The 15,642-nt window shown below is 39.6% G+C and overlaps 1 protein-coding gene across 3 annotated transcripts in view; it reads left to right on the top strand.

Moving 5' to 3' along the window:
* The window catches only part of TBX19 (T-box transcription factor 19), a 70,391-nt gene that overhangs the window by 42,277 nt on the left and 12,472 nt on the right, over positions 1 to 15,642 (top strand). For 2 of the 3 annotated variants that reach the window (XM_022560128.3, XM_022560126.3), the window contains exons 4-7: positions 2,183 to 2,244; positions 3,444 to 3,505; positions 11,167 to 11,358; positions 13,622 to 13,757. In XM_022560128.3, the coding sequence (XP_022415836.1) occupies positions 2,183 to 2,244; positions 3,444 to 3,505; positions 11,167 to 11,358; positions 13,622 to 13,757 (452 nt within the window). Of the gene's footprint in view, positions 1 to 2,182; positions 2,245 to 3,443; positions 3,506 to 11,124; positions 11,359 to 13,621; positions 13,758 to 15,642 lie in introns of all 3 variants that reach the window. The other variant, XM_089911473.1, reaches the window with a different exon arrangement.

The raw sequence follows: 15,642 nt of genomic DNA, 5'->3' as shown, positions 1-15,642 counted from the left end.
AATCGCGCACCTTCTTTGGGTTTGTGTTATGCTATCTGTCCCATTTGTTAGCTTTTTTGGGGCACACGTAGGTCTTTTCCTGCTTAACTTGAGCCACTCTGGTGGTTAGAGCAGAGTAGCCAGAATCTGGTCTCCGTGAACTCTGTGGGAGCAGGATTTTTTGGTCCATCCACATACTTTAGGAGTTTCCAGGCCTGCTGGTCACCAGGACACCTGATGGGTTGGATTCTTTTTGATTAAACTTAAAAATTTGTTTCACTGGAGTATAGTTGATTTACAATGTTGTTAATTTCTACTCTACAGCAAAGTGATTCAGTTATACATATACATTCTTTTTTATATTCTTTTCCATTATGGTTTATCTCAGCATATTGAACATAGTTCCCTGTGCTCTACAGTAGGACCTTGTTGTTTATCCATTCTATATGTAATAGTTTGCATCTAACCCCAAACTCCCAGTCTATTCCTCCCCCACCCCTAAACATTTTTTTTTTTTTTTTTTTTTTGGCGGTACGCGGGCCCCTCACTGCCGTGGCCTCTCCCGTTGTGGAGCACAGGCTCCGGACGCGCAGGCCCAGCGGCCATGGCTCACGGGCCCAGCCGCTCCGCGGCATGTGGGATCTTCCCGGACTGGGCCGCGAACCCGTGTCCCCTGCATCGGCAGGCGGACTCTCAACCACTGCGCCACCAGGGAAGCCCTATTTGGAAGCTTTAAAAGATTTTTGGCATCCCACCCAGCCAACTGAGTCAGAATCTCCAGTGACGGTGCCCAGAATCTGTAGTTTTAAGAGTCCCCTTAAAGGATTCTGATAATCATCCAGGTTTGGAAACTGCTGCCTTAGTGCCTACAGGTGAAATTAGTTGCAGATTTAACTCACTACAGATGCACAGGGAAATGTAATTTCTCTTCTATAGGTAATCTGGCCTCTTAGCTGAGCCCCTCTAGCAGGTCAGTGGAAAGAGAAATTAACTAAATACCTGATAATTTAAATAGGCCCTCAAGTACTGTTCAGTTTTTATAGGCTGAACCACTTTGTTCATCAGATTGCCCTCCTCCCTCTGCTACTCTCTGTAGGATGGAGTCTGGGTCTATGAGGGGAGGGTGGGCTTTTGCGATTTCGGAAAGTAGGGAGGAGTTGGGGACCCCATCCTGGCCTCCTCTGGCCTCCGGGCAATGCCCCTTATCCACTTACATGCTGCCTGCTCTCTTAGTGCGTGGCTGGTGGAACCTGTCATCTGGTTGCCCTCTGGGTAAGTGTTCAGAAGCTTTTCCTAGACATGGGCTGGACAGTTCCCTCTGAACTACAAGCAGGGCTAAGGCCACACCTCCAGCAAGCTACCAGCCTGATGCTGTAATTCTGGTCTTGAACATGCCTCAGGGGAATCAAGCTCAGGAAAATCTAACCTCAGAGCTTCCGTCTCCTGATGACGCATCCCTGCCAATTTGATGTAGATGCACCCTGAGAGGAGAGTGGCCACAGGGGTGGATAAGGGAGCCAAAATCTTCCTTTATTCAGCAAATACTTGCTGAGTATTACTACATGCTGGTAATACTGCACTGTCCTCAAGGCACTTAAATCCCAGTGGGGAGAGATGAAAACCAAACATATATATATATTTGGTCAGATGGCTCTGAAGAAAAATGAAGCAGGCTAAGGCCAGGGGGGATAAAGAGTGACAGTGGTTGGAAGTGATAGTTTGTTTTTTGTGTTAACATGGCCCAAAGGGTAAGTGATTATTTAAGAGTTAGGGAGTTGATACTAGTCTGTACTCAAGACTCTGGAGGCAGGTTCTCACCTGTACAACTCTCCTCTGTGTCTCAGTGACTGGAAAACTAACTGACAGATGGTAGGTGTTCAATTGTTGTTGAAAAGAATGAATGAGTAATGGAATGAATGCTGGGTTTGGCACATAAGGCTTGTGCATGTCTAATGCTTTGTCCTTTCTTTGCTCACTTTATACTATATTTGGCATTTTTACCACATGTGACAATAAAACGTTTCTTGTTGGACAGTGCAATAGTGATTTTGTGCAGAAGTAAGCAAAGAAACATGGAAAGGGAGAAAAAAAGAGAAAGGAGAATTATTCTGATTTTACAGAAATTCACAGGTGAAGATAAAGGGTTCTGTCTGCCCGTGCATGTTCTACTTTCACTAACACTTCTTGTCTTTGTAAACACAAGATAACAGCTCTCAAAATCAAGTACAACCCTTTTGCCAAAGCCTTCTTGGATGCTAAGGAAAGGTGAGTAGAGAAATTTCAGTGAAATCTTATGATTTCTGTAACTGTGAAATTTATAATCATCTTAAAAGGAACTAACTAGTAGCACTTGCATTACCTTTGATAGAAGCATGTTTTTAATATTCAGTTCAATGTCCAACAAAATCAGCAAAATAGAACAAACTCATAATTACCTGTCCCTTATAATATGGGTCCAGGAGATCCCGGAACTGGCCATGTTTCATTAGCCCTGTTTTACTACAGATTCTTACAAGTAGTACAATCCCATTAAAAAAAATAAATGATTTAAATTTTTAATAATTCACTCTGTCTTTCCTACAATTATCTGAATAATATGATTTCAATAAGTTTTTTTTAAAAAAACTAGATTTCACCTAGGAAAGGTGAGTAATTCATATGAGATATTCGTAAAGGTGAGAGGCTCATGTCTTTCAGGTCTGAGAGAAGAGAAGTCAGAGACTTTTGGGGGTGTGAATGATTTCCTTTGAAGTGTTCAGATTTTATTGTCTGTTTCAAATCTTTACACTAGCTCCTATAACTGTCTAATTTTTCCTTTTCATCTTAAAGGCTCTAGATTAATAGATATTTACAGTGATGTGTCACAGGGGTCTGTGCTGTCAATACTTGATTTAATTTTGACGATGTAGAAGAAATAACTTTTTCAGATAAGAAAAGTAGTATAATAAAAAAAAATTAGGACTTTGAGTGAGAGATCGTAGCTTTGAGTCCTGGCTTTGCCATTTCCTGGCTTGCATAAGTCAGTTTACTTTTCTGGGACCCATTTTTTAAATCTGCGAAATGGGCACAGTAATACTCTCTCACAGGATCATTGGCGGATCTAGCGTATCACAGATGTGATTGTGCCCTGAAGTCCTATGCAAATCTTAGCTATTGTTATTGTTGCTTGAATTTTGTCAGCAGGAGCACTGATCACAAATCAGTAAGATCGAGCTAAATAGGGATAGGTGTAAATAAGGTAAACTGGAGTGACTATAAAATTGCAATTCAAATAGCAATTGCACAAGTAGATAAAGTAGGAGAAGGATATTGTGGGAAAGATAATAGCTTTGAGGGGAAAAAAAGGTGTTTGATTTTCTTATTGCAAGAAATGTATTGCTCTCCGAAGAGAATCTTGGGTGTACTTGATACTAGACTTGTATAATAAGCTGGACAGCCGTGGTGCACTCTCATTGCTCTTTCAGGAACCACCTCAAAGACGTTCCGGAAGCTATGTCTGAGAGCCAGCATGTGGCCTATTCTCACTGTGAGTTGGGTGAACACTGGGTGGGAGAGGCCTGGGGCTACACAAGGAGCATCTCCACCGCACTCGGACTTTTTACCTCTCATGACTGCTTCAGGCTTGTTCCAAATCTTCTATCAAGACCCAACAGGTTATTTCTTCCACTCAAGACAAGTATATTCCCTTGCAAGAATTCCCAGAGAGAACCAGTGCTCATGGGGGGCTTACTCAAATCCTAGGCAGGAGAGAAGAATGGAAATAGTAAATTTCTTAGACTCTCGTTTTTGTGTCAGTGTGGCTAAAGAGCTCATAAAAATGCATTCTGGGTGTACCTCCTACCCTTACACTCCGCTCTCGCCTCTCTGTTTTGGATTTCCCTTGTTCTTAGTGCTTGCTAGTTTTCGAGTTGGTCACTGTTGCAATGCCTCAGGAAGGCCATCGCTTTGCATATGAGGAAGTTTCTACATTTGTTGACTGGAAAGCTGCAGTATTAGTGGAGTAATATACCTGGGATTCTGCAGGTAGGTTGGATGTTCCTGACGGGGTGCCACTCTCTCCATGTCTCAGATCAGAGAGAAGGTCCCATGGTGGAGCAGGTCCTCTAAACCTGCAACAGTAACACACAGTCAGTGGCATCAGTGTCTGAGATACTCTTTAATTTAGATGATAGTGGCTTGCTAGGATTCCTTCTGCAGTTTTCCAGCTATGGTATTCCTCACTCTCTCCTTCCCCTAAACCTCAGTGCATTTTTCATTGCAGAAGTGGCAGTATAGCCACATGAAGAGAAGCAGCTCTCAGAAAAGCATTTAAAAAAACTTTTCTCAGGAGTCTTTTTTTTTTTTTTTGTCTAGTTACCATCTGTCACCATAGAAAATTATTACAGTATTATTGACTATATTCTCTATGCTGTACATTTCATCCTCATGACTCATTTGTGACTGGAAGTTTGTACATCCTAATCTCCCTCACCTATTTATTTCCTCCCCACCCCCCTCTTCTCTGGTAACCACCTGTTTGTTCTCTGTATCTATGAGTCCGTTCTGCTTTGTTATGTTTGCTCATTTATTTTGTTTTTTAGATTCCACGTGTAAGTGAAATCATATGGTATTTAACTTTTTTAATCTGACTTATTTCACTTAGCATAATACCCTGTAGGTCCTTCCATATTGTTGCAAGATTTCATTCTTTTTTATGGCTGAGTAATATTTCATTATATCTCTATCTATCTATCTATAGATATAGATAGTTCTAGATATATCTATATCTGTATCTCTTCTTTATCCATTCATCTCTTGATGGTCACTTAAGTTGCTTCCATATCTTAGCTATTGTAAATAATGCTGCAATGAACATAAGGGTGCATATATCTTTTCCAATTAGTGTTTTCGTTTTCCTTGGAAAAATACTGAGAAGTGGAATTGCTGGATTGTACAGTAGTTCTATTTTTAATTTTTTAACTTAATTTTTTAAAAAAATATTTATTTGGCTGTATCAGGTCTTAGTTATGGCACACAGGATCTTCGCTGCAGCATGCAGGATCTTTCATTGTGGCACACGGGCTTCTCTCTAGCTGTGACATGCAGGCTGTAGGGTGTGCGGGCTCAGCAGTTGTGGTGCATGAGCTTAGTTGCCCTGCGGCATGTGGGATCTTAGTTCCCCAACCAGGGATTGAACCCACGTCCGCTGCATTGGAGGGTGGATTCTTAACCACTGGACCACCAGGGAAGTCCCTATTTTTAATTTTTTGAGGAAACTCCATACTATTTCCATAGTGGCTATACCAGTTTACATTCCTGCCAACCACTCACAAGGGTTCCATTTTCTCCACATTCTCACAAACGCTTATTATTTTTTTGAAAATAGCCATTCTGACAGGTGTGAGCTAATATCTCATTGTGGTTTTGATTTGCATTAATCTGATAATTAATGATGTTGAGCATCTTTTCATGTGTCTGTTGCCCATCTGTAGGTCTGCTTTGGAAAAATGTCACTTCAGTTCCTCTTCCAATTTTTCAGTTGGCTTGTTTGCTTTTTTGATGATTAGTTGTATGAGTTCTTTGTATATTTTGGATATTAACCAGATATATAATTTTCAAATATCTTCTCTCATTCAGTAGGTGGCCTTTTTGTTTTTTCTCTGTGCAAAGGCTTTTTAGCTTGATGTAGTCTCATTTGTTTATTTTTGCTTTTGTTTCCCTTTCCTGAGAAGACAGATCCAAAAAAATATATATATATATATATATTGCTAAGACCGATGTCAAAAGAGTTTACTGCCTATGTTTTTTCCTATGAATTTTATGCTTTCAGGCCTTCCATTTAAGTCTTTAATCCATTTTGAGTTTATTTTTGTATATGATATGAGAAAGTAGTCCAGTTTGATTCTTTTTCATGTAGCTGTCTAGTTTTCCCAGCACCACTTTTTGAAAAGGCTATCTTTTCCCCATTGTATATTCTTGCCTCTTTTGTCATAGATTAATTGATCATGTAAGTGTAGGTTTATTTCTGGGCTCTCTATTCTGTTTCATTGATGTATGTGTCTGTTTTTGTGCCAGTGCCATACTGTTTTGATTATTGTAGCTTTGCAGTTTAGTTTGAAATCAGGGAGCATGAAACCTCCAGCTTTGTTCTTCTTTCTCAAGATTGCTTTGGCTATTCAAGGTCTTTTGTGTTTCCATAAAAATTTTAGAATTATTTGTTTTAGTTCTGTGAAAATTATCTTTGGTATTTTGACAGGGATTGCACTGAATCTGTAGATTGCCTTGGGTTGCATGGTCATTTTAACAATATTAATTACTTCAATCCATGAACATGGTGTGTCTTTCCATTTGTTTGTGTTTTCTTCACTATCTTTCATCAGTGTCTTACAATTTTCCAAGTACAGGTCTTTTACCTCCTTGGTTAGATTTATTCCTAGATATTTTATTCTTTTTGATACAATTATAAATGGGATTGTTTTCTTTATTTCTCTTTCTGATAGTTCATTGTTAGTGTATAGAAATAACAGATTTCAGTATATTATTTTTGTATCTGGCAACTGTACTGAATTCATTTATTAGTTCTAGTAATTTTTTGGTGGTGTCTTTAGAATTTTCATTATATAGTATCATCTGCAAACAGTGACAGTTTTACTTCTTCCTTTCAAATTTGGATTCCTTTTATTTCTTTTTCTGGTCTGATTGCTGTGGCTATGGACTTCCAATAATATGGTGAATAAAAGTGGCAAGGGTGGGCACACTTGTCTTGTTCCTGATCTTAGAGAAAATGCTTTCAGCTTTTCATCATTGAGTATGATGTTAGCTGTGGGCTTGTCAATATATGGTCTTAATATGTTGAGGTATGTTCCCACTATGCCCACTTTGTTAAAAGTTATTATCATAAATGGATGTTATATTTTGTCAAAAGCTTTTTTTTTTTACTTCTATGCAGATGATCATATGATTTTTATTTTTCAGTTTATTAATGTGTATCACATTCATTGATGTATAGATATCAAACCATCCTTGCATCTCTGGGATAAATCCTACTTGATCATGATATATAATCCTTTTTATATACTGTTGAATTTAGTTTGCTAATTTTTTGGAGCATTTTTACATCTATGTTCATCAGAGATATTGGCCTGTAATTTTGTTTTTTCCTTTTTGTTTTGTTTTATAATTTTCTTGTTTGTGGTGCTTTTGTCTGGTTTTGGTATCAGGGTGATGCTGGACTCATAGAATGAGTTCAGAAGCATTCCTTCCTCTTCAGCTTTTGGGATAGTTGAGAAGGATAGGTGTTAACTTTTTAAAATATTTGGTAGAATTAAACTGTAAAGTGGTCTGGTCCTGGACTTTTGTTTGTTGGGAGTTTTTTGATTACTGATTCAATTTCATTACTGGTAATCAATTTGTTCATATTTTCTATTTCTTCCTGATTCAGTCTTGGGAGATTGTACATTTCTAGAAATTTATCCATAGAAAAAGCACTTTTTAAGTGACCTGGAATAAAAAGCATTTTTGTATAGGATAGGATCACATGTGGAACCATACCTTTTCAAAGTTCATATGTTGCAGTCTTCTTAGTAAGCTTCTTAAGGTATATACCTTATATGCGGCAAACTACATGGACAAAAGTCCAGTTCTGTGGGACCACTTGCCTAGCTTTGCTCACTGGACACCTGAATCTTGATCTATTGTTCAGGTAGGGATCCCTTGGGCCACGTGTCTATACAAAAATGAGAAAATGAAGATAACAAAAGGATTTGTTGAGAATGACTGACATACATTTTGTAATATGAATTCTGTACAATTTGCTTACTTATACTTAAAAAGTATTAAGCAAATGGTTTTTAATAAAAGTTCCATTTCCATATTACTGAAGCCCTGGTGACAATCCCTAGTCAATATTCTTAAGGAACATCTCTGGTGTGTCTGAATCCTTATCTGTGGGCCCCTCAGTTGAGAGCTAGTTGGTGAATGTATGTGCTTCTTGTTCCAGGGCCTGTATTACTAAGTCTCAATCTTTTCCCATGAATTCACTTGAAGTAGAGCCTTCTATTCAGAATGTTCACTAAATTTTTTTATTGTGGCAAAAAACCATGACATAAAATGCACCCTCACAACAATTTCCACATGTACAGTGTAATATTGTTAACCACAGGCACATTTTAGTGCAACAGATTCCCAGAACCACCTGCCCGCCCCCCGCCCCCATTCCTGCATGACTGAAACTACATATATTCACCAAACTACATCTCTTCATATCTCCCGCTCCACAAAGCCCCTGGCTACCACTGTTCTACTTTCTATCTCTATTTGCATATCCTTTAGATACCTAGTGTAAGAGGAATCATGCAATATTTGTTTTTTTGTGACTGGCTTCTTTTGCTTAGCCTAATGTCCCTCAAGGCTCATCCATGTTGTATCATATGACAGGATTTCCTTCTTTTTTAAGGCTGAAATAATATTTACTTGCATGTATATACCAAATTTGCTTATCCAATAACCTGTTGTTGGTCATTTAGATTACTTCTACCTCTTGGCTACTGTGAATAATGCTGCAGTGAACACAGGTTTGCAAATGTCTTTAATTCTCTTGGATATATACCCAGAAATGGGATTGGTGGATCATGCAGTACTTCTGTTTTTAATTTTTTAAGGAAACTCCATAGTGTTTTCCATGACAGCTGCACCATTCTGCATTCCCACCAGCAGTTCACAAGGGTTCTAATTTCTGCACATTCTCACCAACACTTGTTTCCTATTTTGTTTTTTTTGTTTTTGGATAATGGCCATCTTAATAGTATGATGTGATATCTAGTTTTGATTTGCATTTCGCTGATGAATAGTGATGCTGAACATCTTTTCATATACTTATTGGTCATTTGTATATCTTTGGAGAAATGTCTATTCGAGTCCTTTTCTCATTTTTAATTGGAGTTTTGTTGTTGTTTTTATTGTTGAGTTGTAGGAGTTCTTTATATATTCTAGACATTAATCCCTTATCAGGTATATAGTTTGCCAATATTTTCTTCCATTCGGTAGATTTCCTTTTCACTCTGTTGATTGCTTCTTTTGCTGTGCAGAAGTTTTAAAGTTTGACATAGTTTGTCTATTTTTGCTTTTGTTGTCTGTGTTTTGGTGTCATATCCAAGATATCATTGCCAAATCCAATTTCATGAAGTTTTCTCCTGTGTTTTCTTCTAGGAGTTTTATAGGTCTTACATTTTTTTATTTATTTGTTTTAAGTTAAGTTAAATTTTTTTATATGGTGTAATATAAGAGTTAAACTTCTTTCTTTTGCATGTGGATATCACCGGATACTAAAATTCATATAGACTCTCAAAGAACCCCAAATAGCCAAAACAATCCTGAGAAATAAGAGCAAAGCTAGAGGCCTCACACTTCCTGATTTCAAAACACATTACAAAGCTACAATACTCTAAATAGTATGGTACTGGCATAAAGACATATAGACCAGTGGAAGAATAGAGAGCCTAGAAATAAACCCTGCTTATATGGTCAAATAATTTTCAACAAGGATACCAAGATTACATGATGGGGAAAGGATAGTCTCTTCAGCAAATAGTGTTGGGAATCTGTTGCACTAAAATGTGCCTGTGGTTAACAATATTATACTGTACATGTGGAAATTGTTGTGAGGGTGCATTTTATGTCATGGTTTTTTGCCACAATAAAAAAAATTTAGTGAACACTCTGAATAGAAGGCTCTACTTCAAGTGAATTCATGGGAAAAGATTGAGACTTAGTAATACAGGCCCTGGAACAAGAAGCACATACTTTCACCAACTAGCTAGAACACTAGAATTTTAGTATTGCTTTACGTTTCTGACAAAAATGCCATTGGGATTTTGATAAAGATTGCTTTGGGTAGTATGAACATTTTAATAATATTAAGTCTTCCAATCCATGAACATAGGATGTCTTTCCACTTATTTGTATCTTCTTTAATTTCTTTCATCAATGTTTAGTAGTTTTCAGTGTACAAGTCTTTTGCCTCCTTGGTAGAGTTTATTCCAAAGTACTTTCCTCTTTTCAATGCTATTCTAAATGGAATTGTTTTCTTAGTTTACTTTTCAGATCGTTCATGGTTAATGTGTAGAAATGCAACTGATTTTTGTGTGTTGATTTTGTATCCTGCAACTTTGCTGAATTTGTTTGTTAGTTCCAAAAGTTTTTTTGTGTGTGTGAAATATTTAGGGTTTTCTACATGTAAGATTGTGTCTTCTGTGAACAGAGATAATTTTATTCTTCCTTTCCAATTCGGATGCTTTTTCTTTCTTTCTTTTTCTTTTTTCCAGTTTGCTCCAGTACTATGTTGAATGGAAGTGGTGAGAGTGGATATTCTTGTCCTGTTCATGATCTTAGAGGAAAAGCTTTCAGTTTTTTACCATTGAGTATAATGTTAACTGTGGGCTTGTCCCATATGGCCTTTATTATGTTGAGGCAATTTCCTTGTATTCTATGTTTGTTGAGTGTTTTTATTATGATAGGGTGTTAACTTTTGTCATATGCTTTTTCTGCATCTATTGAGATGGTCATTCACAAACACATTTCTGTGAAATATTTTGCAGTTTCCCAAAATGTGCCACAAGATTCTTGTCAAGTTGTCTAGCCAGCTCTCTTTTTGCTTTCAGAATCCTCTTTGTGAGGTGGTGATGGGAGGGATCATGTCTCCTCATGCTTGGAGTGAGAACTAAAGATACCTTCCCACTGGGTAGAAACAGAGAGGCCTTCACTCTTTCTGGGTAACCAAATTAAACATTCGGTAGCTGTAGATCAGTGAGTAGGATATACATCTAACACCTCCTTCTTAGATTGACTTTTAATTTAATCCAATTAAGTCAGAAGCAACTTAACTTTTGCAATTCTATTGACTTATACATTCAAATAATATTTTATGTAGCTGTGATTCCACAGTATTTCTTAAGAGGTTTTGCAAACTTTGATAGGACCTGTAATCCACTTCCAAAGAAGCCAACTTTGCTTCTTCATCCACTTCCAAAGAAGCCAACTTTGCTGCTAACATAGAAGGGGAGTGGCAGTTGGGGTGGTGGTATGTAACTCCACATGGACAGACATTGTGTCATTCACACAGAAACATAACTATGCAAAGTGGCTGGTAACCTGATTTTGGTGTGGAAGTTCACAGAGTCATTCTCTGTGTCTTCCTCTTGTCTCTTCTAGTGGGAAGCTGGATCTTCTCCAATCCGGATGGAGTATGCACAGCAGGAAACGCCAATTACCAGTATGCTACTCCTTTGGCTCTATCTGCTCCCCACACCCACCATGGCTGTGAGCACTATTCCGGCCTCCAAGGACACCACCGGCAGGCTCCATACCCTTCTGCGTACATGCACAGAAACCATTCTCCCTCAGGTGTGTGACTCTGCTAATTAAACCCTTGGGGGCGTGGGTGTGGGTGGTGGTGGTGAGAAATGGACAAACAGCTAGAAATGGGGAAATATCTGAAGATAGAATCCCTTTCATCTAATATATGTAAAATTATTGTGTATTAATATTTTAATTTTTTATTTTATATGCTAATAGTTGATTATATAGTTACAACATTATTAGTGTTTTGTAATTACTTCAAATAATTACAAAAACTGGGAGACACCCAGTTTCTAATGGTTGTGAAAGTCCTCCTCCCAGGGTGCTGGAGTACTGAGCAGTTTCAGGCTGCATCTCTAAAAGCCAAGTTAAGTCGTGGGACTCTGAGACCCTCAGCTCATTGCCCTCACATGGCTCTTTTCTACATTTGGAGCGTATGGCTCAGTCCAGGGAATACTGGGCCCAGCATTGGAGAGCTATTAAGAAGGTCTCTGGGAAGGTGGATGACTCAACATCCGGGCTTTGGTCTGATTCAGTTGGAGGCGTGCAAATTCAACCTTGATAATTTTTGCAGTCTGATTATTTTTTAAGCTGATGCTGTTGTTTGTGTAGTTTCTTCCTCATTGACTGCTGCCTTGTCTGCCTTGGCCTTGTGTAAGCCCAGATCTTGCCTGGTTATTAGATTTGTATGAAGGAAGGGAGACATGAAACCAAGGGTTGATTTCTCATTCAGTTATTCATGCAGCAAATATTTATTGAGGGTTGACTATGAGCCAGGTTTTGTCCATGAACAAAATAAATTAATACCGACCTCTCAGAGAGATTCTATTCTCATATGGGGAGACTGACACTAAATGAAACAAATAGGTAAAGTTCATGGCATGGGAGATGGAGGAGAGTGTTAAAGTTCCAGCCTCAGGGACACTCTGAGCTCTGTACCTGCAGAGGGCTTTGCTGGCCACCAGGTACCTGTCCCTGTGCCCCATCGCCTGCTACTCTCGGCAGCCTTGATAGCTGCTGCCAGGAAGGGAGAAAATGTAGGTTAATGTATCAGAAACTGAGCAGGGTCCTCATCTACTTTCTGGTTCTTTCCCATGGTCCGCACACAAAACACATCTTCTGAGCAAATGCTATGCACCAGGCACTCTTCTAGGCAGTGGGGCTAGGAAGGTGATTAAGGTCTAATTTCTTCCCTGAAGGAGCTCAGTGCTACACGAATACATAAATGATTAATCCTAATACAATGTAGTGAGAGCTCTAATGTGGTCCTCGGACCTGCAGCATCTCCTGGGAACTTGTTAGAAATGCAGGCTCTCAGGTTCTCCTTCTGAAAGAGTCTTCAGTTTAACAAGATCCCCAGGTGATTCCTATGCACATTAAAGTTTGAGAAACATTCTATAGAACACACAAGTCAAGGTGCTATGGGAATGAAGGAAAAAGAGCAGCTAGATCTACCCAGACGGCTTAGCGTTTAAGTTGAGATTTGAAGAATAAATAGAAAAGGACAGGGGTGGGAGTGGGCAGGGGTGAAAGAGAGATGACATGGGACACAGGCAGAGGTGAAGGGCATTCCAGGTGAGAGAGTTGTATGAGCAAAGACACAGAAGGAGGAGAGAACCTAGGTCATCTGGGGAATAGTTTGGGAAAAGAGTGTAGAGGGCGGGGGTGGCGAGGTGGTGGATGAAAGAGCTGAAGCTGAGGAAGTTGCAAGGGCCACATCATGAAAAGGAGTGACGTGGCCAGGGATATACATGGAATCCTCTTCCTCTCTTTCCTTTGTCCCCTTCTTCCTCCCCTCCTTCTTTTCCTTCTTCCTCTCTATTGTATAGGCACTATTTATGCAAATGGCGATTCAAAGACAGAAGGCACTATTCTTGAGATGTTTAAATCTCCTTGGGGTTGCTGAGAAGATAGGTCCTGGTCCTCAGAATCTCATCTGGGACACTGGTGATCCTTAGGCTTGTCCTGAGATGATGACATGGCCCATTTTAAAGGGGAGGTGAGTGTGGTGACACGAGCTAGATCTGTGTCGTAAAGAACAGATCCTCCCACCTATCTGAGCCTCATCTATAAAATGGCGATGAGTAGTCATTGTTGTGAACATTAAGAGATGAATGGTACGTGACATATGGCTGACACTGAATTAACCTAAGCTCCTCACTCCTTTCTGTGGCCTTCAGAAAGGACGAACAACTGTTGGCACATGTGGCACAGGCCGTGGTTATATTTTGACCTAGGATAATGTCATTGGTCACCATCTTTATGTTTTCCATGCTCCATCAATTGATCTGTTGTTATTTCCCAAAAGTGAATTTGATAGAAAGCTCCAGCAATAATCTGCAAGTTTTCTCTGGAGCTGACAGCTGGACTTCCTTACCCTCCACACCCCATGCCAGCATCCTGTCTGTACCTCACACCAGCGGACCGATCAATCCAGGGCCTAGGTAAGCCCAACACAAGCAACTTGCTCAATTGGTCTTGAGGGTTGATTTAGCACTGGGGACTCGAGTTCATTCTTTTTCCTGGGGTGGCTTGGTCTAAGCTATTGTCCTGACTTCTAAGCCACAAGGAAGTGAAAGTAACGACAGGATCAACCTTTCATCCCTGGAGAAAGGGTGGTGGGAAAGCACGTGCTCAGTCATGTACTCTTTTCTTTGTAGCTTCCGTATTTTATTTTTAGAAGGGAAAAGATATTATGGCCTGGAATCATTTATCTCGAACCAGGAAGAAATACTGTGAACTGTGGTGGTAGCAGATAGATACCGAATATTGGGAAACTGAAGGGGAAAAGTGTAAATACACACTGAGAATTCAAGACCCTTGATTGTCCATATCCTTACAAGCTGTTCATTCTAACAAGGGGACAGATTTTGGGTGTCTGGGCCTCAACCCAGGCAGTAGGGCTGAGTGCAGCTTGTAGGACCCATGGCATACCTCTCACACCAGAGACCTGCATTCAGTTCTGACTGGAAATCCGCGTGGTGGAGGGGAAAGGGAAGGGGCCTGGGGTCTGACAAATGTGGGCTTGAGCCCCAGTTTTACTCCTTATTGACTTTGTGACTTTGGGCAATTTTCTTAGCCTCACTGAGCTTCAGCTTTCTTATCTGTAACACGGCAATAATGTGAGCTACCCTGTAGAGTATGGTGAGCACCAAAATTAGAAAAAGCATTATAATGCGTTGTAAGCAGTAACATTCTATCAATATATACATGTCAGCTGTTACGTTCAATGTAAGTATGCAGAATTTTGAGAAGGTCCAAAAAGGGATTCAAAATTAAAAGATGTCCCCATCCTTTTTTTTGGCAGTGGAGGGGGCAGATGGTAGATGACTTATGACTTGCAGGTCTAGAAAAAGTTTGGGGAAGGTAGAACTTTGATCCACAGCAGTGCTTCTCACACTTTAATGTGCATTAGAATCACCTGGGATGTTGTTCAACTGTACAGTCCGATTAATAGGTTCGGGTTGAGGCCTGAGATTCTGCATTTTTAACCAGCTTCCAGGTTTAACCAGCTTCCATACAGCTGATGTTGCTGTAAACTGTGATCTTGATTTTGATGTTAATGTTGCTGGGGCCCCCGAGGGTCTAGTGTTGCACTGTTCAATACAGCAGCCCCCAGCCGCCTCTGGCTCTGGACCCTTGAAATGCAGCTGTTCCGAACTGAGATGTGCTGTAAGTGTAACACACAGAATTCTGAAGACTTAGTGCAAAACAAAGAATAAAAATCTCAACAATTTTTTAATACCGAATGCATGTGGAAATGATATTTTGAATATTCTCAGTTACATAAAATATTATTAACAGTAAGTTCATGGTTTTCTTTTCATTCTTTTTCTTTTTAAAATGTGGCTACTCAAAACTTTAGCCTATTGGACAGTGCTTGACAGGAGGACGTCAGGGAAATGTACTGACTGGGACTGTGTAGAAAGTGAGGGAAAGAGTGTCTTTGAAGATATTAAACAACCATGTGCCAAGTTTTGTACTAGATCCTTTATGTAAGTCATTTGTAGGATTCAAAGACATCCATAAGGCTGCTGTTAAAATTCCTATTTTCCTGATGGAGAAACTAAAGCTCAGAGGCATTAAAAAACTGCCTGGAGGTCATACAGTAAGTAATGTAACTCAGAGCCCATGGTTTTCCCACCGGCCCAGGAAGCATCAGAAAGGGGCTCTGACCGATGTCGTAGAAGAGTCTCTTCTGGAAACTGGGGAATTGGGGTCAGAATCCCAGCAAGCTGAGCTGGCTAAAAAACAAAAACAAAAACACCAAAACCCCAAAGCTTGGGTTCCTGCAGGTTTCATACGGTCCAGTGAGGTCTGCGGTATCTG

The sequence above is a fragment of the Delphinapterus leucas genome, chromosome 1 (genome assembly GCF_059928025.1).
Source record: "Delphinapterus leucas isolate spDelLeu-1000000601 "Yukka" chromosome 1, BTC_Dleu_Yukka2, whole genome shotgun sequence".
NCBI classification, from domain to species: domain Eukaryota; kingdom Metazoa; phylum Chordata; class Mammalia; order Artiodactyla; family Monodontidae; genus Delphinapterus; species Delphinapterus leucas.
The sequence above is the reverse complement of the archived record's forward strand: the minus strand, read 5'-3'. Positions and strand labels throughout refer to the sequence as shown.